The 22,568-nt window shown below is 44.7% G+C and overlaps 1 protein-coding gene across 1 annotated transcript in view; it reads left to right on the forward strand.

Moving 5' to 3' along the window:
* The window catches only part of COL23A1 (collagen type XXIII alpha 1 chain), a gene marked incomplete at its 5' end in the record, with an annotated part of 181,772 nt that overhangs the window by 133,798 nt on the left and 25,406 nt on the right, over nucleotides 1-22,568 (forward strand). Inside the window, 1 exon segment of the mRNA XM_080353326.1 lies at nucleotides 4,724-4,767. Within this exon segment, the coding sequence (XP_080209452.1) occupies nucleotides 4,724-4,767 (44 nt within the window).

Below are 22,568 nucleotides of genomic sequence, written 5' to 3' on the forward strand. Positions count from 1 at the left end.
AAAAATTAATCCAACAGCTCTGTTTCTCTAAACTAAGAATTCATCATCCTTGAATGCATGCTGAGACAACTGCTCTCTACCATAGAAAGACACCATACCATAAAAAAATTGATTTAAAAACACTTTTAGGAAAATAAAATATAACTATTTAGACTGTTTGGAAGTGGGGCAAGCTTGGCTGCATGTGCTTCAGAAAGCACTGACCAAAATGTGGGTGTGAACCACTACTGCTGCCTCCTGATCCCCACCCCGGGGAGATGCTGAGGGCAGGCGGTGGGTCCCACCAGGGCTCTGCCTCTGGGCTTGGTTTAGTTTATTTTGTTATACACAGCATAAACACAGTAATTTCCCCCCCGGGGAGTCTGCAGGCCAGGGAAGGCTGTGCTAAACCCCAGCCTTTCCTCATGCTTCATGTCTCTGGCGGCAGCATGAGCTTCCCGTGGTGACACGGTCATCCCCGCTGTCATCTCTTCCTCAGCCTCAAACGTGAACACCAGGTACCTGGGGAGCGTTTCTGCCACTGTCAGTCCAGCTGAACAAACCAAGGACTAATTGAGTCAAATGGCTCCATCCGGCCCATGTTAGTGACTCCAGCAGCCATCTGGCCCTGTGGGAATCACCTCCATGGCTGCGGCCGGGCAACAGCAGACGTGTTCCAGGGATGGAGTGGCTGCAGTGACAGTCACCTGAGCGCTGCCAGTGCGGGAGAGGTTACTTTTAAAAACCAATTTATTCTTCTGTTGCTATCATGAGGCCAGGAAGCCCACACCAGCAGCCTCCGTGGGGACGTGTCGGTCCCAGCATGGCTGTACCTGCACCCATCTCCACTCCAGCCTCTCCCAAGCTCCATCCCATCCTACCATGTCCTGTCATGCTTATTCCTGCACACAAGCATCGGTAGTTTCTTGTGCAACTGGAAGGCAAGCACAGCATTGAAGACCCATGTGCACCTACACATAGAGATGGCGTATGAAAAGAAAAACACATTTTAATACAACCTCATGTGGGATTTGCAGCCTTCTCCAAGTGCGAGGTGGAAGGAAGGCTTTGCAGCACTAGCTGTTGTGGCTGGTCCTGACAGCCAGCCCGCACGTCTCAGATACAGTTCTCTTTCTACGCTAAAGGCAAAAATCAGGTTTAATGTCATGTTAGCTTATTTTTTCAATGTGATATGTCCCAGTGAGGATGCAGTTCAACTTGTTTAAGTGAGCGTTTGTGAACTAACATGGATTTTCGCGGGGAACCTGGGAGGTTTTGCTTCCCCTCTTGCTGCCAGCTGGTGCTGCATGAGCGAGATGGGGTACGGCCACACAGCACTCCTCTGGGGCTTTATGTTTCTTTTTGTAAAGATTGATCCGTACTGGGGTATTCTTGAAGGGTGAATGAGTAATGGGATCCAGGATTTGGGATTTTAGTTAGTTATCGGTTCAAAGTCTCTGCACAACTAGATGGTGGGAGATGGTGCTCATCTCTCTAATAACGACGTGCTGCTTTCTTCCCGACTTGAAGACTGAGCAAAAACTGATCTGAACCTCAAAATCACTCAAGTAAAAACAGGAGAAAATCCACCTGAAATGTGAAGTTTTGGAGGTCTGTGGGTACATCTCTGCTCTCCTTGAATGAAGCAAGAGCTGGTTCTAGATACAAACACTCAAAGCCGGTCGCTGTGGGCCAGCGCGCATTTGCATCGAGTCTGCGCAGCTTCAGCAGAAGGGAGGAAATGTGGGCCATTTTATGCACAAAATTGCCCTTACAGGTAGGCCTGGAAGGGCATTTTTCCATGAAGTGTTGTTTCATTGGAAAGTGTTGACTTGGCACAACTGCCATTTCTGGCAGTAAAAGTTTTGTTTCCAAAATTTTTCCTTTTCAAAAACAGTTGTAGGGAAAATGTTTTGAAATTGTTGAAACGGAATGAAACAGTCTTCTGCCCCACCGGCCATGGCTTTTTCTTTCCCAATGTACATTGCACTACAACTGTTCTTCAATTTGAACTTCTAAGAAAATTTTGAATCAACGCTTGTTTTGTTTTGTTTTGTGGGGCTGGTTTTGGATTTCAGGGGAGATTTGTGTTGGGTTTTTTGGGGGGTGGGTTTTTTGTTTGTTTTTTACAGCTATTCTGTTTACAGAAATATCCTGATTTGGAATAGGGGAAGACTCTAAAACTCTTTTTAAGGAATAAAAGCAAAGCAATTTCTATGCAGGGGAACATTTCTCTCCCAGCCCTACACGTACTTGAGCACCATATTTTACATGTTAAGACCCTTTGGCCGTTTGATCATGTGGACCAACTGTAAATATACCATTGGTGTTATTCAGTAAACCTGTGTATGCATATATGTGGGTAAATCATGCAGAACTTTGTATTTATTTGGAGATTTTCAAATACCTCTTGCAGACTCAGGTACTATGTGTTCACTCCCAGCAGTGCAGCAGTAACATATGGAAAAGTAAATCAATTGTAGACCAAAACCTGTACGTTTGCATGTTGTCTTCCTCCTCTTCCTTCTGAAATAAGCCACCAAGTTATTTCTTGTGGAGTTTGAAATACACAAAGGCTATTTCTAACTTTTATTCATCATAGTAAAAATTTCCGAGTGGTTTCATTCTTCCTTTGGAGCTCTCAAACTGATTCTCACTAGTCAAAATTATTAGCGGTAAATTCTGCCCAATTTCTCAGAAAAGAGCAAGTCTCCTGTGCAGTGGGTCCACACTGAGGAGATGGCCAGGTGGGGGCAGCCCTTGGGTGCACCATTGACTCCTTTGTCCTTGACTTATGAAATATTTTACTTTCTTCCATAGGCAACAAGTGTCTTGTGGCTAGGCTTTTGAAAAACGTGTTCAACAAGCAGATTATATTCTTAGGAGGAGAAGGGATAGGTTCAGTAGTTTTAACTTTATGCCTTAATGAAGATTTATCTAGCCCCATTTGGCCAACAGCGCAGCTAAAGACAAGCATAACTCCACTGATGCTGATGCGGAGCATCCCATCAGACCTCCCCATCCCACTTTGATTCCTGCATTTGAGAGGAAAGCATTTTAAAAGAGCACTTGCCTGCACGTGTTGGGAGAAAACAGTAGCTGAGAAAAGGAAAAAGGCAATGAATTCCAAGGAGATTATAATTGGTACATGATTGAAATCCCATATTAAAATAATTTCCTGACTGCTTCTTATTTGAGGCTTAGTTCTGACTTCACTACAAAAGGCCTTTTGTGGGTAGCTTGGCATAAGCGAGTTAATAAATCAGGTTTATGATTCTCAGTTAATAAATTGGCTTAGAGCCACTGACTTCTGTGTTCATAAGAAATTAAACCCAGGAAAGTGAGCTAAAAGCCTGTGTGAATTTTAGCGCTAAAGAAAATAGGCTTGTGGGCATGGAGGGCAATTTGGAGGTTGTCTCCTCCCCTCCACACCAACCAAGCGTTCAGCCATAGTTGTGTGCGGAGCCGACCACATTAAGCTAACGAACACAGGTTAATGGAATAATTCTTGGCAGCAGGCTCCGTCTGTCCTTTCTTGCTTCCAGTCCTCGTTCTTAGGCTTTTCTTGGGTTTTATTCTTCAACTCTTCAATGTTTTAATTTTTAAACAAATTTTTTAAATCTTGAAGAGGCATTAGCTTGAAATATACTTCTTGTTTTTTATGCATGAATAAGATAAACCAAACTGTTTGTTTGGGGGTTTTTTCCTCCATTTTAATTTTTCCCACATTTTTTTTTTTTTTTTTTTTTTTTTTTTTTAAATTGTGATTAGTTTCTGGCTTTGATCAGGCAGGAAATAGAGCATGAAGAAGGCCCAAACACAGAACTATAGGCTGCCTTGCGAACAGGAGTGAAATGTGGATTGCATTATATATAGAGGCTCAGCGTTCACCTCTGCATAGCACCAGCCTGGGCGAGCGGTGGGAAAGCTGCAGATATTGGTGTGGCAGGCGGCACAGAATAGAATATAGGGGAATATATTTTCTTTTTCTACTGCCCTTAATCACATTTTCAGACTGTGGCACCAGTACCCAAAGCCTATTGTAGATGTGGCGGGTTTTTCCCCTGGATCTAAGGCGCCGTGTATTGACCCACCAGCTGTCTCTGAGCACAGCAAAGCCCTCGGGCAGGGGCCACATGGAGGTGACACAGGACCATGGGGTTGTGTGACTTGTTTTGAGGTCAGAGAGGGATGCGGACCAAATAACAGTGATGTTTGGGATCTAGGGCAGCTGTAGCAATATCCTTGCCTGGTGCCCCTGACACTCCTCTGCTCCTTTGGCTTTTGCAAGCACATCTCCAGCTCCTCTTTTATACTGTGAAGGAAAAGAAGCTCTGTGGTGAAAATGCACTTTTTGCTTATAGAATTCCATCTGTGTCTGTTTGCTTTGTGCTGGGGATGCTCTCCGGCTACATGTGATGGTCCAAGCCATGAATGTGGGTGATGCCCTGTGATGTGCCCGGGGTCTCATAGGGGGAGAGGGAACAGAGTCACACTGGGGAAAAGATCAGAAAAAATGGGTTTATACCCTGTGTAAGCGCTGCCATGCCACAGTGTGGGTGAGGTGGTCCTAAAATGGGAGGATGTGGATGATGTGAAGTATATCTGGAAAGTCATCCCATTGGAACTGAATTGAAAAGTAACAAATTGTTTTGATTTTGGTTCTTGCTATGTGCTGTTTTATCAAATTATACTTTGTGATGAAGTGACTTTTTTTTCCCTTTGTTTTTCTTTTGTTTTCCAGGACCTGCAGTAAGTATCGTGGATTTTACTGTTGGATCAACAAAGTTAAGGCTTCCCCTTCCCCGCTCCCCTGCCTTTCGGTGTCATTGCAAAAGCACAGCATTTTTTGGTAGAGGTGTGTCTGGGAGCAAAATTGGTACCAGATGCTGCTGTATTTTTTTTCCACAATTGTAGACAAATAGAGAGGAGGGAAAAAGAAACTTTTAAAATGTTTAACTTGCTGCCCTGAGGGACTTCCAGTCATTTTAAACCCAGAAAATAATAAGTAAAAAAGAGTTTTCCTTTTAAAGAGTACTTTTAGTCCACTTTCATTTAGCAGAAAGAGTGTTGTACTAATATTTTAACATTAGTGGGTTTATTGGTTCTAAAGCTCTGTCTTGCTTTTCTTATCTGTTGTATTTCCATCATTTAATATCGTTTTGGTAGCTTCACCAGGAGGGAGAGAGGGAAAGCCATAGCTTGCTTTCTTCTCTTTGAAGTCTTGGGGAGAATAATGAGCATTCCTACCAATGCAAACAGAAAATTTATGGGGAATTTGTTGTTTGAAGGGGTAATAGTTGAAAATGTGTCAACTCCTCCTTCCAAACGTTCAAACGTGCCTCTGGCTGTGCCACCACCACGTCCAAATCTGATGTTCTCCTGCTGGTTTTGGAGTGAGAATACAGCACTTCGTGTTTGCTTTCCAAGTCGTTATGGGATTGTTAAAAGAAATTATGGGCATTAGGTGCTTCTGTTTATTTCAAGCTTTCATCCCCCAAAATTGGAGCAGGAGGAGACGCATGAGCTGTTTGCGGCCACATGTTTCCTTCTCCGTCGTTGCACTGAGATGCTTCCTCACGTTGTTCTCTTCCTATAGAGCATCGTTGAGTTGAAAAGGGATTGTTTCAGGAAAATTAAATTTGCTAGCTGTTAGTGGATTAATTATTTTCCAGTTCTGTAAGTCTGTTTGAAAGCTAAAGGGTGATAAGGAAGCGCACGTGGGGCGTGGGGGCTGTCATAGTGCCGTGGCTTTGTTTCTCCTGGAATCAGCAGTGCTGCCCGTGGGTATTTTAGTTAATGACTTTCAACCTTTTGAATATGTGCTTCTATTTCAAGTTCATTGATTTATATAAAGACTTAAGGCTGGTTTGAGCAAAATTACTATTTGGCCATGTTTTGAAGGACCAAATCAGAAAATTTAGGATGTTAACATTTATGGATTAGCCATTCTTAGAGGAAATCTGAATGCTTTTGCTCTAAAAGTTGTGCCCAGCATTAGCAGTGAATCCAAGAGACTGTCTCAGGAAATGCAAACAAATGAGTTGTCCTTGTTAGCTTTTGTTCAGAAATGTAGTCTGTCAATAAATTAATTTGCCTGTAAATATTCTCTAATTAAAAACTGCAATGCAACCTCTCCAACCCAGACAATAGAAGTGACTCCATGGGGTTCTGAAATATTAGTGACTGGCGCTGGTTGTGGGAGCACCGTCAGGTGGTGAATCCCCACGTGCCTGGCCCAGACCTGGATGCTGCTCCGTGGCAACTTGGTGGTTCACTGGTGTCACCAAATCCTGCATCACGGTCACATCATGGGACAAGATCCCGAGGTCCTGGGGAGCATTTGCTGTGGCTGGGGAGCCCTTTTGGATGCTACAACTGGTCCCCACAGGGCTTCTGCCTAGTGGTTATTTTTTTTCCCCTCTGAAATTCTTGCAATTTGGCTTAATAATAATAATAAAAAAATCTCATTCAATGGCAGGTTAGAAATGAAGAGGATACTGCCTGCTTAAAACTCCATATTACATCTTTTAAGAGGCATGTTCCTCTTAATTAAAATACTTTGGCTGATTTAAACTTGATTTATTTAAGAGTTTCAGCTCTGCTCCTGCTCAGAGCCTGTTATCAGCCCACACGCAGCCGGCTGGGTTACGCTTCCTCACGTGTGCTGTCTGTTCGCTTTTATTGTATGCAATTTGGCATAGGCAACATATGGTGCACTATTAATTTTTCTTTGTCTCTAGTTGGTTTCATTTCCTGGTTCCCACGACACTATTGAATTGCAAACGGAGCACAGGGGAGATTTAACACAAACAAGACTTTTTTCTTCTCTCCCCTTGCCCTTCTTTAAAACACAACTCCTGCTTTAGTTTGTTGTTTAAAAAAAAAGTAAAACCCTGCATTTTTAGCATAAGCGACATTTGCCAGAGACTTGTTTAAACATAATGTATAATAAAAGTCCTAGAACCCACAGAACCACAATATTATTTTATTTCAACAGTACTGTATTTAACTCTATTAGTTTCTTCTGTTTCTTGATTTTGGCCATAAGGAATTGATTACATCTTACATGTACAGCATCGCACTCTGCTAAAACTCCTCAATTCTCTTGTTCCCTAGTAGCAGTTGTTCTGGTATTTTATTTTTTGGCTGTCATAAGCTAGTTGTGTATATGAAATTATTAGAATTTGTGGTACAGGATTTGTGGCTGTTGGATGATTGATCATCCTGTCTGTGCATAAGGGGTATTCTGCTCAGATGTGCTATAAAACCTCTGTTTCGGAGGGTATTAAAATCATATGCTGGGTAGGAAATTTCTACAATTGAAGGATAGACTTACCACAGACTGTAATTAAACATTTACAGTCCCAGATATTAACAAACACTTTATGTATTAACATGCTGGCTGGGGAACTCACCAGCGAGAGCGGACCGGGAGTTAACAAGTGTTTCCTATTTATCTGTGTGTGCTCCAGTGCCATACGTCTCCATAAAAATCTCACTGTACACTTTATCCCAAGACTGTAATTTGTTAAATAGGTGGTTGTTGAAGTCAGTGTTGTTTCTGGATGAATCAATAGTGCTGCAGGAGGCATTAAAAGCTGCATGGGCACTTAGCAAGAAGGGAGAACCCATGTCCGTGGGATGAAGGGGGCTGCCAGAGCTATTTCATGCTGTAAGAAATGTATGAATCTGTATATCCGCAGCATGCTGACATAACCTATGTTTATGGTAGCAGATGACATTGCTGTACCAGATACATGCTTTACTGCCTACTTGTCTACCAGCTAATACTTAACAGCTCCTTCCCGGGGAATCTGGCTTGCAGCAGGCTCCTCTGCTGTAGCTCACGGCACATTTAACGGCAGCTCGAGCTGTAAACGCCTTTAGGAACCCCCCTGAGGAGAGCAGAAAAGGTGAAATACACTGAATGGGTTGTGTTTTATTCTGCTGATCTTGCAGGTGTTACTAGCAGCTTAGGTAGTGTCTTTCACCACAGCATCAGCTTTTTTTCTGCTTCATTGCAAACTAAAGCAAAGCTTAGAGGTGAACTGGAAGAGCTGCATCCTGCAAGAAATTAATGAATGTAAGAGGAGGAAACCTTCATTCAATCCATTGCTGGAATAGTTGGAAGCTGTGATTGCTGCTGGGTAGATGGGCTGTCCCAGCGGCTGGCTTGGGCCTCCCTGGCCTCTCCCTGCTGCCCGGGAGCTCCAGTACCTCTCAGTACCCTCATCCTGGAGGGTCTTATGGCCAAGGATCTGTTGTGTATCCCACACATCTGTGGCTTCAGGGCCAGCAGGGACTGAGCACAGGCAGCAGGGATGGGTGCAGGTTGACAAAAGCCTTGGTAAGTAGCTAAAGGGGGAAGCATCAGATCAAAATCTGGGAAAAATGTGCCACAGGTGTGACATTTCTGATAGGAAAAGTGCCTTGAGAGGTTTCTCTGGAGAGAGTTTAGTTCTGGGGCTGGCTGGGGAGCCAATGGACCCATCTCCTGCCTGCTGCTATGTGTTGTCACACTGCTATGGGTGCATTGACTGACTTTTATCTCACTTGCCTCACAGGGGCAGTCAGGACGTGATGGTTACCCGGTAACTCTGCTATTCCTTTTATGTTTATTCTCTTCCAATCTGCACTCCATGGTCCTCTCTGACTTTTCCATGACACTTGCTTTTCTTTGCCTGTCTTGGTCTCTTTTTCTTTTCTTCTTCCCTCTCTCTTCATCAGTGATAGCTTTTGAGGGATTTAGCCCTAAGACTCAGGAGCCTGTGCAATATTATATTCTCCATTTCTGTTTATAGAGTTGAAGTACTTGAGCCCTTTCATGGTATTATTCACACTCTTGCCAAAGAGTTCACTGGTGTGCAAAGTTTGGAGTTTGTACCGTTCATAGCTGTAGGTGGCCAAATCTGGGGGACATTGGTGGAAGAGCTTCACATCCTCATTCACCCTTCTCCAAACACTTTTCCCTGGGAGCAGAGGTGTCTTGCTGAACCTGTTGGCACGGAGGGATTTTGCAGAGGCTCAGAAGGGTGATTTGAGATGTACTGCCCTTCCTATGCCCATGGCCACCGCTGACATGTGTCTGTGTTAGAGGGAGAAATAAAGCTGCTAATTTGGGGCTGTTAAAGGCTCTGAGCCTCTTTCTACAGGAGGAGGGACCTTGTTCTGGCCACATCCAAACTACAGCCTGCAGGCTGGCTCCCCAAATCCACGTTGATGCACTTGGATGGCCGTGGTGCTCTGGCTCCGAGGGGCTCGATGGCTCATCAAGGAGTAGTGGCTCCCATGTATGCACTCAGTAAAACGGGTTGGTAGAAATCTCTGTCGATTCTCCATGTTCACAGCGCATTTCCAGCCCTGCTGCTGCTTTTTGAATGCGTGCAGCGAGTCCTGCGCTGCCTGATGCTCTGGAAGGGGCTTCTTGGCTGTTTGTCCTGTTTGTGATGGAGTGGGAGCTCAAGGGAGGAGGATTGGGAGGGAAATACAGAGCTGTTTTCAGTTTTCATTTCATTCCCGGTAAGCCTCTCTGGGAAAGACAGCAGCATTTCCCCAGCAGCACCAGCCCCTGAAGGTGAAAGGTGCGAGATGGGATTAATTTTGCAGAACCAGCCTGTGCTGCCATTGCATCCCTAACATGAAAGCACTCGGAGCTCCACCAATTGATTTGGATAAATGAAGTTTAGGATGAGGGAAGGCTGGGGAAGCCTGTGAGCAAACAGAAGGCGGCTGATTTCCAGGGGAAGGACGGTGGTTTGTCTCCCTCCGGCGGTACCAGCCGCAGCGGGAGCCGCCGCCAGCCCCAGCTGGAGGGGCTGTGCTGCCCGAGCAAGATGGTTATACTGATGCATGAGTGGCTTGTTGGAAATTAAGAGCTGAATTTATTAGAAATTAAGATAGGAGATTTGGCTCTAATTGGACTCTTTGAAGGTAGTTTTAGGGTGACTTTCTGGTCTCGCAGGATGATGCTAACCATTTCTGGATTAGCAGCGCCTCTGGACAGTTGGCCCCCATCTTTTCTGTGTTGGTCGTATTCTGGCAAAGCTTGTGCATGTGATTTAATTGCAGAGCTCGGAAAAACAGGGACACTGGGAGGAAATAGTGACTTTTCTTCAGGACAGAGCATCACCCACAGCCTGTCCCGGTGAGCAGCCCCAGCACTGTGCTCACCCCAGCTCCTGGCAAGGGGTTTTGGTGTTCCTCTGGCTCTTCTGGATGGGGTCAAGGTCTGGCAGTGACCTCCAGCTCTGCTACCACATCTGCCCTGGGAAAATGGCATTAGTGTCATCAAAAGGTTTTTCCTCCTTCCCCCCAGGACCTGCAGTCCAGGCAAGATGCATGGCTGATCTTATTCCTGACTTTGCAAAACTGACTGAGCCAAACTCAGCAAACCCTTGAATTACTGCACCCACACATCTGTGACTACACTTGTTAGCTTTATCTAATAAGGAGGTGACAATAATTACATTTCCAAAGAAATACGTACATCTGAAGAAGGAGGAAACTAAACATAAAGCCTGCCTGAGTGTTTCATTCAGCAGAAGCATATGAACACACTTTATTGCATCCAGCTGCGTAGTCAAATCTATTTAATTATTTAGTTCCCTTCACAATAATGAAATAAACTTTCAGCTGTTTCCAGAGGTGGATGTGGTGCAAATGCAGAAGTATTATAGCAAGTGGATATTAAATCGTGTTTGGTGTCAGAAATAGGTGCGTTAACACGTGCATTTCTTCACTAGTGGTGCTTTGAGTTTGTCAGCTGCTGGTGTGTAACTGAGCTGCGAGCAATGGAGGCTTTTAAGGAGTGAAGTGAGCCAGAGCTCTGGAGACAGGCCCCAAAGAGAAAACAGCTTTTATAAGATGCTTTCAATATTTTGATAGTTAACATCCTAAGGGGAGGGGTTTCTGCCCTACAATAAAACTTTACAGCAGAGACAGTTTCTTTTTTATGAAGTTCTGTAGGTTCATTATTATTTTTGAAGCCCCAGAGAGGATTTAGTTTCTATTTTTAGGCCTCTGGCATATCCTAGTAATGTTACTGTAACAGCTACGAAGAATGTTGGGGTTTGTTGCTTTTCCAGTCTTTTTTGACTTGGTTTTGACATCCCACTGAACACGGATCACTGCATATACCTCAGCCTGATTTCAGTGCAGGTTCCTATGGGCTGAGGGCTGCGTGGGTCTGTCTTCTCTCTTTCCCCAGTAACTTTTCAACTCAGCCCATTTCAACCAAATTTGACAGAAGGACAAAGACTCTGCAGATAATTAGTTTAATGTGAACTTCTGCTATCAGAGGCAGGTTAAGGGAAAAAGAGCCTTTTTGATATCCATGGTGAGGCACGCTGCCATACACATGCCATTGCTGTGTCACCTGCATCAGAGGATGCCTGAAGATTGTTCTTTCTGAGATTTTCTGTTTCTTTTCTAATCACAATGCTGGGGAGGCTTTTAAGATGTTTTTGACACCCTACCCCCCCCTCCAGCTGATTATCTAATCTGTTTAGGGCATTTTCTGACAGACATGGAAAGCTGATGGCAGAGAAAGGCAGAAGATCTATTTAGTGTCCAAAATATCTGGAATTTTTTTTTTCATATCTTGGCTGTGTAATTTGCACATAGTAACAGTGGCAGCAATCATCATAAGCTCCTTGGTTTTGGGGTGCAAACCTTAGTCTGTGAACCTGCCCTGCACCTCCTGAGCTTGCAAGAATACAAATGACAGCAAAAGGGAATGGGGAGGCTTTTACTCTTTTTGGTGCCAAGATACGGATCTTGAAATTCTTCTTTAGAGAAAATTACCTAAAACAGCTTCTGGGGGGAAGCAGAGTGCTTTACACTGAAGGTGGAGGAGAGCTGACAGGTTGCTTTTCCCATCTGACATCTGTGTGGACCTTCTTGCAGAACACCACAATATTCCTCTTGCTCTTCATGCTGGTGGGCTGGGGGAACACATAGGTGTGTACTGGGTGGTGTTCTGGGCTGAACCAACAGCACTGCAAATTAAAAACTACAGGATAAATGATCACTTTATACAGAAATACCAGAACAATTGGTAATTATAGATTGATTACTGGGCTCCATTGATTCCTCGAATCATTTAGGTTGGAAGAGACCCTCAAGGTAATCAAGTCTAACCACAACCTAAGTGTAGCACTAAACTTCATTAGAGATGCAGTGGTTTCTAAGGAAAAAACAGTGATAAAAATTCTGCAAAATGAGTGTTTTGGCAGAGAAAATGACAGTTTTCTAGACAAGTTCCTGAACAACCTTTGGTTGGTCCTGCCTGGTGGTATTGCTGTGTCTGCAGCCCGTTGCTTGGGGACCTGCCCGGTAGCTGTGGTGATCGAGCTCTGGTTGTCCTTGCTCTGGGCTTTGTGCAGGTCCAAGCATGTTCTGAGGTCTCCCTGCTGCTGGGGAGGGTGTTGCTGCACTCCTGCCATCAGCCACTGATGGCCTGATTGTGCTGTTATGCTCTGGTCCTTCCCCTTGCTGTCTTTTCTGAAGGGATGACAGCAGTCTCTAGATCAGATTAACAAGGAAATTTTGAATTACATCTTTAGCCTTTGCCAAAAGATGGCCTGGCCCATCCCCAAACCAAAGCACGGCCCCAAAGTTTGAGCTCGGGTTTGCGCGAGGGCGTGCTGGAGCAGAGCAAAAGCAGATGTTGAGCCACTGCAACGATGGAAATATGTTTCTTGTTGGGCAGAACCAAGCGTTGGGACCGGGATCCCCTGGGACTTGTCCCAAGCCATGCTTTTTGAGGTGAGGAGCGGTTCTCCTCGGCTTGATGTGCTGTCAGCGTGTCGGGGACATTTGCCCTCGTAAAGCTGAGAGGGAAGCAGAGGGACCAGCTGGTGCAGTGGAGCTTTTGGCTGCTTACGTTAGCTGGGCAGGAGGAAAAAAGAGAAAATGAGGAGCAGATGGAAGAACCAAACTGTGAGCAGGCTTTTCGGCTGACCTTTTGGTGCAGGCAGATCTTCCCATTATGTAGCTGTTTAATGGAGTCAAATCATACATGGAAGGGAGAAGCAATGGTCAGGCGATGCTTTTAGCAGCCTTGCCCCCATCCCTTCTCCTGCCTCACACTGGGATGATTTTATACTTTTTATACACAGCTGTCCTCCTACATGATATTTCTCCTTTTTCCCAGTGAGATGCTGCATTTGCGTTTCACTACAACCCATTCCCTTCCCTCTTCCCATCTACCAGAGAGGCCTTTTGAAGCCAAAGTCTCTGTTTCCTCTGCTACTTGTCCCTCCCTAAAACTGGTCTCTGCGTGACATCCCAAATGGAGAGTTGTCATTTCAAGTGGGAAGAAACCAAAAGAATGAAGTTGGTTAATGAGGGGAATTACTTCATGTGCGTGTCTTCATTAATAAAAAGCAGAACAAGGAAGAGGCTTTGCAGAAAAAAAAAAGTATTATATGAAACAGAGTTGTCTCCTATTGCTAATATTCTAAGTAAAATGTATAATCTATTTTCAGTTGAGCAGAGTCTTATTTGTTTTGTTCCTCCAGCGTATCATGTTTGCCTTCTGAATTTTGTAAATCACTTGCATGCTGCCTGATTTAAGTTTTCCACTTAAATTTAAGAAAAAACTTCTTCTCAGTGAGGGTGACAGACACTGGAACAGGCTGCCCAGGGAGGTTGTGGAGTCTCCTTCTCTGGAGACATTCAAAACCCACCTGGACATGTTCCTGTGCGACCTCACCCAGGCGTTCCTGCTCCAGCAGGGGGATTGAACTAGATGATCTTTTGAGGTCCCTTCCAATCCCAAACATACTGTGATACTGTGAAAGAGCTCAGGAATTGTCCTGTCCATCTCTCTTAGCAGTGGGGACTCTTTGGGAAGGGGAGGAGAAAAGGGCTTCAAGTTCTGCCTGCTTAAACGTATTGCAGCTCCTTACTCAAAATAATTAATTGTTGAGTAACATCCTTTTCTGATGACAGGTAACTACAGTGATATAATCAATTAATGGACTCACTGTGAATGAGAAACACAACACGGGTTTTGCTCAGTGCTGGCAGACCTTTTGGGGAATAATTGCTCAGTCAAAGTAGAAATATTCTTGCATAGGCTAGTCTTACGTATGTACAGTCCACCTCACGCTAAGGAGCTGTTAGAGCTAAGCAGCTCAGCATCTTCAGAAACTTTATTTTGGAAGCTCTGCAGAGTGAGCTAATATCTTCCTTTGGCTACAGTGTTGTAAATCCAGAGTTATCCACTGAAGTCAGCTGGAATGTCTATAGCCAAAAATCAACTTGTAAGGATGATAAACTCTGTTTTTAATTAATTTTGAAGACATAAAGTGAAGCCAAATGTTTTTTTCTGAGCTGACATCTGGGAGAGAGGTTGGAGGAGCATATGCAGAAGAGAAGTTGGTTCCTTGACTTGCAGGACCCCAATGCAGTGGAGCACTGTGACAGTGACTTTACTAGCAGCTCTAGACCTTGGCCATAACCAACAGAGTTTGGAGTTTTCTCCCCTTAGCAATTAAGAATTTCAATTAGTGTCAATAACTTAGCAAGAGACGGTCTGTGCAAGCTGTGTGTGACCCATAAACGTATTATGAATGCAGACAGGCTGATGTGTGGGGAATGAGGAACATGTGCCCAAGCCTATTCCTGGTGGCAGTTCCTCTGTCCCATTGCGGTCCCTCAAAGTTTACCAGAAAGCTCCAAGACATGCACTTAGCCAGGCTTTTTGGAAACAGCAACACCAGAAAACCAGATGTGACATTAATGATAAACTGCTTTTACAGGAAGACTGCAGAAGTAACATGGAATTGGACTCCCTGATGCCTTGCTGAGTTGGCTCCATCTCTGCAGTTATCTGCAAGACCTGCATGGGCACGCTCAGGGTGCGCCCGGGGAGAGTCGCAGAAGGAGCCGTGCCTGGCTCCAGATCGCTCCGTGCCCAAACCAGGGCAACAGGCAGGCGTTTAACTCTTCAGGAGCGCTGCCAGAAATCCCATGGGAGATATGGGAGACCACGCTACGTGGTCAGATCTCATGAGCTGTAGGAAAGAGCGTGTGAATCTCAGACTTTTCCAGTTTTTCCGCAGCAGGCGGATGCTTTCCAGACCCTGGGTGGTAGCTCGTGCACAGGCACGGAGTGCCTGTCTCTTGCATGGGTGTTTTTGTTGGTTGTGCATGCACAGAATTAAAAAAAGAAAAAAAAAGATCATATTTAACATCTGGCATTGCTAGACTTAGATATTTTCAAATACTGTGTTGTGTGATTTGTATCCATCCCCAAAATGAAGGCTTCTGTTGGTAAGCTGGATATTTAGTTTTCTCACCTAGGTTCATCAAGGTCGTAAATGTAATTTAGGGTTTGGTCCTGTATTTGTTCCTGTGGGTATCTTTACTCATAAATAATGAGGCTTCAAGGACCATCTCCTGTAAATGAAGTTATTAGCACACATACTTCTCCCACTAAGAGCCCAAACGACAGAAGTAACAAATATTCATTTTACAAGGCAAGCTTTGTAGTTTTAGTCTTTTTCGTTTTCTTTTAATATCAGTTTTGTGGCCAATTCACGTAATTATTTGCCTAGAGGGCAAATGTTTGCCTATTTAAACAGGGAAAGCAGATCCAGTGTATTTTCCTGCCATGTCCATTTACTGGCTCTCTGATGTGGAGACAACAATGATTTTGTAAAGACCAGCTCTTCTTGGCAGCAGTTTATTTTTCTTTTGATTTAGAGGTAATTCTTCCACAGGGAAAATAAAAAGTTGTCTCATATCCCACCCAGTAGAGGAATCGCAGATGCATTTGTTTATCTTCTGCACTTCTAGTGTTTCTGGCTGGGGAGAGGAGAGGGTCTGGTGAAGGTAACGATGACAACAGCAAGAATTTCTTCTTCCCAAATCGCACAGGCAGATTTCGGAAACAGGACACGCACAGCTTATGAGTCGATGACTCGGACCCAGCTGGCTGCCTTATCCCGAGCTGGCTTGTGCAGGGGGAGGCTTGGCAATGAGGATGACTGCGAGGATGGGTGGTGGAAAAGGTCCTTCACCACCCAAAGCCTGGTTGAAGCAGGGGGTTGGTTTTTGGCTTCTCATGCAGCTTTTTCTCTGGTTCTCTGCTTTGGATGCAAGTGCGGCTGGTGGATCTGCATCTCCCATTTTCAGTGCATTTGGGCACAGCCGCATGGTACTACAGCTTGGCTTTTAGGCAGGAGAAAACTGAGAAAAACCAAGAAGTTTGCTCATTAACCACAAAAGAGAGTTAATCCAAACAGCAGCTGTCAACTAGGGATATGACACTGGTGGGGGAAGAATATAAATGCAGTAAGAGGCTGAAGTGTTTCCTTGAAATGTCAATATTCCTCCAAAACAATTGCTCGCCGACTTCAAAATTGCATTCCCACCACAGAGGCCTTCTCTCTCATAGTTGAACATTAAACAAAAAATATCCAAAATCCAATTTGGCACCAAATGCTCGAAACAGACAGTTGCACAGAACACGTGGAACTCATTTAAGCCTCAGAAATTTGGGGGAAGTCGGGGGACTCTTTCTTCCATAAAAGCACTTTGTTGTTTTGGAAGAAAACTGATGCAATGTGATGCACAGATGAGCAAGCTCTTGCTTCTGAAATGATGCGGAGCAGCAGATAAGCCATGCCAGGGCGCTCCTTGCCGAGCAGTGCTGGCCGGGGAATTGAGGCACTTGGCTGCAGCGACTCCTTCCCTTTGCATCGGAAGGAGAAAACAATATGGCTGTGTTGTGGCAATTCTTTTGATTTCATCCAAGTAACCTTGCTCACGAACCCAAGCGATGTCCCATGCAGCTCCAGCCCAGCATTTCCTTTCCACCCCTTTGCACCATCAGCGTTAGATTTGCTTCCAGGCGTTTTTCCTGAGCATCTTTGAGAAGATGTCCAGCAAAATGAGGAGGAAGCTCTGCAAACAGATGGAAGAAGGCTCATCTTATGTTTAAGAGGAGAAAAGGTCCCTTGTTTCCGCAACAAAGCCTTGATGAACATGGTTGTCCCATCTGGTAAGACAGCTGGGACACAAAGTGCTCTGGTCAGCCCAGGTTGGCCATGTGAAGGAGGGGCTGGGGCCAGTGCTGCCCCAAAAAACATTCTCAGGATAGGCCTTGGTTGTTTGGTTTTTCGATTTGTTTGTTTTTCTGTTTTGTTTTGGTTTTGTTTCCCACGGATTTCAGAAACTCTTGCAATTATTCATGCCTGTGTGCGGCCACTGGTTGCCCCGCACAGACCAGCCCAGCCTCCGAGGTGGCTGATCCCTTGCAGAGTCCTGCAGTCTGGTTTGCGTTATGGGTGAAGTTTTTAGCGAATTGCTGCTGCTTTCTGCTCCGTTTCCATCAAAGAATGGGCAGAGGCTGCCCAGCAGTCTGAGGACAGATTTTTTTTCTGGAATAGAGCACGGATTTTGGTTGGTTTGTTAACACGTTTTGGCTCTTATCAGGCTGCTGCTCTGCATCATTTGCCTGACACCTCTGTTGGGGGATTTATTGCTCTCAGCTTAAGCTGTGGGACACAGTCCCACCCCAAGAAAGGTTTCAGAGGAGTTTTGGGGGGTTTGGTGGTGCTGAGCCCCACCAGGTGCTGTGGGCAATGCCTGGGGTGTGCTCAGGTGGCCTTTTGGAAAGAAATTTGGGAGAGGTGTGAGCGTGGCACAGCAAGGGGGAGGTCTGCAAGTGAGGGGGGCTCAGCTCACCCCACTGCCCAGAGCAGCCCCGCCGGGATACCCCCAAAACCGGGGTTGGATGTTACACACAGGGCTTTGATTTGCAGGGAGATGGATTTCGTGGAACTCCTAATTGCCCTCTCCTGTAAAACAGAGTCTTCTTGCTGAACAAGGAGAACTTGGCTCTGAGGCTGTGCAGGGTGATGGCAGCAAATGGAGTAGAGGGAGGAGAGAACCAAACCAGAACGTGATTTGCCATTAAACTCTTAAAAACTTAGTGGCAGTCACATTGTTTCCCAAAAATTTGTCCAGCTGTCTCCAGATGTGGGGTAGTACACACATACAGGTGGAAGTGGCTGTGTCTGAGTTTCAAAGCCCTCTTGCTTCTTATGCTACACCTTGCGTAGGGTTTGCTCTGTCAAGAGAAGTCAAGTGAAAATTCTGTGCAACATGTTTTCTTACACAAGTGCCTCTTGCTGTGCTTCAAATCTGGAGCTATCCCAAATGGGAGCCACAACCTGTAATAGTGATTTCTCTTAACCTGCTACTCATGATAAATACGCCAGTGAAGCCCGACATTTAATGTAGCTTTTGATCCAGGAATACAACTTAATGGCTAAACATAATAAATACCCATGTCTGGCTTATCTTTTATTTCTATAACATCTTGCAGTCGTCTTGAAGAAGACTATAAATCAGGTGATGCGTGCAGCAAGCTGTGCTCCCAGTGCCTCGCTGCCAGCCGTGGTTAGGATGCAGGTGCTGGCAAGGCTGATTTTTGGGGAATGACAGCAGCAGCCCCAGCTACCTGTCCCCATGGCCTGGGGGGACCTGCTCTGCCAGAGGTGCTTGTGTTTGCAGAAAGGTATTAGCTAAATCACAGAGGTTGGATGTATTTAAAGCTTAACTTTTCCAAAACTGAGACCTCAGTGAATATCATGTGTAAATGGTTTCCTTGTTAAATCTGGCAACAGGGTACTTATCAGGGCTTGCTTTGGAGTTTTGCTGGTTTTGGTCATTTTGAAAATAATTAATAAAAAAAAAAATACTGATTTACTCAGAAAATATGTTTAAAAGACTTCTATCCCTTGAGGGGTAGCCAAGCCAGTTCAGTTTCCTGCTTTTCAGTTATTCTTTGCTTCTGTTTTTAAAGCAAATACACTGATGCATGACTTGACAAATGGGAATTATTTTCATAGTTAATTAGTCTTACAAACATTAAAAAAATAGTCCTACCTCATCAACATTGCTATTTTGTGCTTGTAACAGAACTGTAGAAGGTATTTGACTTTTTCTTTTTTAATGAAGAAAACACTATCACCTAGTAATGAAAAAGTTCTAGGTTTGCGTGCAGTCATGGACTAAGGGGGAATTTGTGTTGGATGATACTGAAACAGCTTTTTTCAAGCATAAATTCTCATATGACCCATTTCGTATGTAAAGTCTGTCTCTCCACAGATACAATATTTAAATGCTGTTATTTGGAAGGGCACTGTAGTAGAGGTGGTATTTGATGGGGTAGAAACTTGTGTTTTTATAATGGCTTCTGGTCTTTCCATACTGAGGGCTTTGGGGAGGGAAGAGGGAGCAGCAGTAATTGGAGACGAGGATGAGGGAACATCCTGGAGCGTGTCTCTGGCACTCAGTTCATTGGCAGTTAGTGCCAGTTGTTCTCAGCTGCCATTGAGAGGACTCGCGTTTCATTTCTCAGTCCCTTTTCACCCCTTCTCCTTCAGCTTGGGGACTCTGCGGAGCCACAGCAACCTGGCTGCCTTTCTCCACTTTCCTTGTGACGGGTCTGGCGGGGCGTGCTTGGCCACAGCTTTGGCCAGCGCTTTCTTCTCCTACAAAAATGTGCTGAGGACCCGCATCGCCAGCAGACACTGTCCCGCTGGCGAAGATTTACAGCGTAGCCGATAGGAACGGATGGTCCCTGGTCTCTGGCTGAGCTGCAAACCACTCTGCCTAATCCCCCCCTTCCCAGGGTTACTAAAATACTGTCGTGCTCTTTTGTTCTGACACTTTCCTCCTTTTCAGATGTGAGATTTTACCATTTTTTGAAACCACAGAGACAACGATTGAAGGCAGCCCTTTGAATCTGTTAAAATTTGACTGCAGGGTTCCTTCCGACCTCTGTGTTAATTTTTAGCAGAGCAGGAAACATTAAAAATAACCACGAGAGAAGATTTCTCAACACAGAAGGATTGTCCTCTTAATAATCTCTGGCTTCATTTTCACTGATATTTTTCCCCCCCTTAAAATTCCTGTAATGCTGCTACAGCAAGTCCATCCCTGCCAGCAGCAATGGCACTGGAGGAGGAAGGCAGAGGGCCAGGTAGCCAAGCTGGCACCTGGGCCTGTTTTGAGCAGAGGTAAGGGATGTACAGGGGAAATGCTTACTATTTATTGGAAGAGCCTTTGCATGTGAGTCAGAGCTTGCAAGATCCAAGTCTTCCCTTTTTGGTGAATTCAGAACTGTTCCCAACTTTTCAGCTAATCTCAATATTGGGTGAATCTCATTTTTGCAATGAGAGGTGACCTTTTGGTGTTATATCTTAAGATTTATGAGCTTATACTGTGAAATAAAAAAAAGAATCATTATTTGTTTTAAAGCCTATCTGAATGTAGCCCCTTCCTCTGAAGTTGAAATGTTGCATGGTCAAACCAAGGTGTGCAGCAAGAGCGCACGGGAGATTAACAGCCACTGCTCCAGCCCCAGGGTCTTATCTGGCCTGTGTCACCCAGGTGATGGCAGTGGGGATGCCCCGTGGTTTGGGTCATTATACCCGCAGGAACATCATACGCTTATATTACTGTTTGTGAGGGGTAAATTGAGGGCGAGTAACTGCAATTACCACTTAGCTCTGCCCCGTGTTGCCAGCTCTCCCCACTAACACAGCTCCTCCCACCCTGGCAACCTGAGACCTCCAGCCAGAATTTCTGGATGTATTTGCTTTATTGAAGTGATAGCAATGTTTCCTCTCTTCAGATGTGGCCCAGCACCACACACAGGTGGTCCTTACTGGTGCATGGTCAGAAAGTGAGATCTGAGTTGATTACAGCTAGGTCTGGGCTTTGACATCCACCGAACGATGTCGGCTGAGACCACATCAGTGTTGTCTTCCTCAAAGCACCTGGGATTGATGGGCTGCGCCGCTATGCTTTTGGTCAAAACCGTGTTTCAGGGGGAAGTTGAGTGATTTTTCTTGTTTTTTTCTCTCTACTTAAACCATCAGGTTTATCATAGATATAAATTTCATCCCCTCTTGATGTAGTGAGCATTTAATTATGTGAAGTGCAATCACTATGTGTGTGATTCAGAGCGTAAGGCTTGTAATTGAGTGTGGGCAAAGGCATGAGTGAAACTTATCCCTGGGGAAAAAAAAGCACAGTGTGAAGCCACTGCGATGCTTTCTCTTACTTGAGCCCTGTAATGGGGTGTCCAGAAAAATCACCTTTTTGTTACACTTTATGCTGGTCGTTTAAATTGAAGTGATTTTTGTCCTCCCAAAATGATAACTTCTATAGAGGTGGGTTTTGACTTGGGGAGTAGGGGATTGCGTGTTGTTTTCCTGTTCCTTAGTTGTCAAATAAACCAAAGATTCCTGCATCTTTGAAATGACATGGAGCAGAATTACAGTAAAAGGCAATAATAATCTCAACACATGGGTTCTCCTGAAAGTTGCAGGCAATCACTTCAGTGAGCCCGGATTTCAGATGCTGTCTTCTGCTTTACACATTCAGTCCTTTGGCTGCTTTTGGAAACCCTTTGCCCAGGCAGACATTTGGCTGGGCAGGTAGAGCAGAGTCAATTAAATATCCAGCCCAGACTAACAAAGTATTTAAAAGTCTGAGTTAGTCTTGTCCATTCAGCAGCCAAGAGCCCTTTTGAAAGCCCAATGGATATTGTTTCTCTCAAGCATTAAATGCTTTTCCTCAAACATCCATCCTGTGAATAGGCCATTGTTTTTCCTTCTGGATGTCTCTTTGTGGACTGATACAAGAATAGCTAGAAGCTGATGAATTGGTATTGTAAATTTAAATTAAAAAAAAAAACTGTGGGACTCCTCAAAGAAGTTGAATTGCTGCGAGTTCTCTGCTCAGGTCCCACGTCTTGTCCTCTGGAAGTCAGAGAGCTGCCTTGGGAACTTCAGGTGAACCATCTCAAATAATGATAGTTTCAGGAAAGAAGCTCCATGGACCAGATGCCTTTCCCAGGTGTTATAATGTAAGCAATTGAAGTGAGATACAGTGTGGAGGGGCTGTCAGGGGAAGTAGTAGTAGTTTGGTTGTAACCTACAAGCCTTTGCATTTGTATTTTCCATTAACACTATGTAGCGGTTGCGTACTGGTAATTCCTTATGAGAAATGATACACATCATGTGAACAATATAACCTATGTTTGGCCACTTCAGGTAACTCACATGTAGAGGAATCCCCATTTATTTTGGGGTGAACATCTCTGGTACAGGGTCCCCTAGTCCTTACAACACAGGTACTGATGCCCTGCCCAGGATTCAGCAGCCTGGATTTACCTCTTTTTTTCCTAACAGAGCTGTGTAGTTCCATATTCTAAGAGCAGGTTTTGTATTCCAAGCCACGTCACTACAGTCTCTATAGTCTGATTTATGTCTTACCGATGGCCAGACCTGTGAGCTAGAAGAATGCTATTTTTAATGCAGCCCTTTGGCTTCTCTCACACCTTTCTCTTTTTTGCTCAGTTTCACCATTACAGATTTACGCTGAACTGGAAAAAACTTCACTTTAATTGGTTCCCTATGAGATATTGAAAACTTTGACCCTTTATTGTTGTGTTATATGATGGTCCAGATTACATTTGCTTTGGTAGGTCCTCCAGGTTTAGAGGGCTGTGACATGGGAAGATGTTTCAGCCCAGCACATCTGCAGAAGGAGCCAGG

This window comes from Nesoenas mayeri, assembly GCF_963082525.1.
Source record: "Nesoenas mayeri genome assembly, chromosome: 14".
Classification (NCBI taxonomy): Eukaryota; Metazoa; Chordata; class Aves; order Columbiformes; family Columbidae; genus Nesoenas; species Nesoenas mayeri.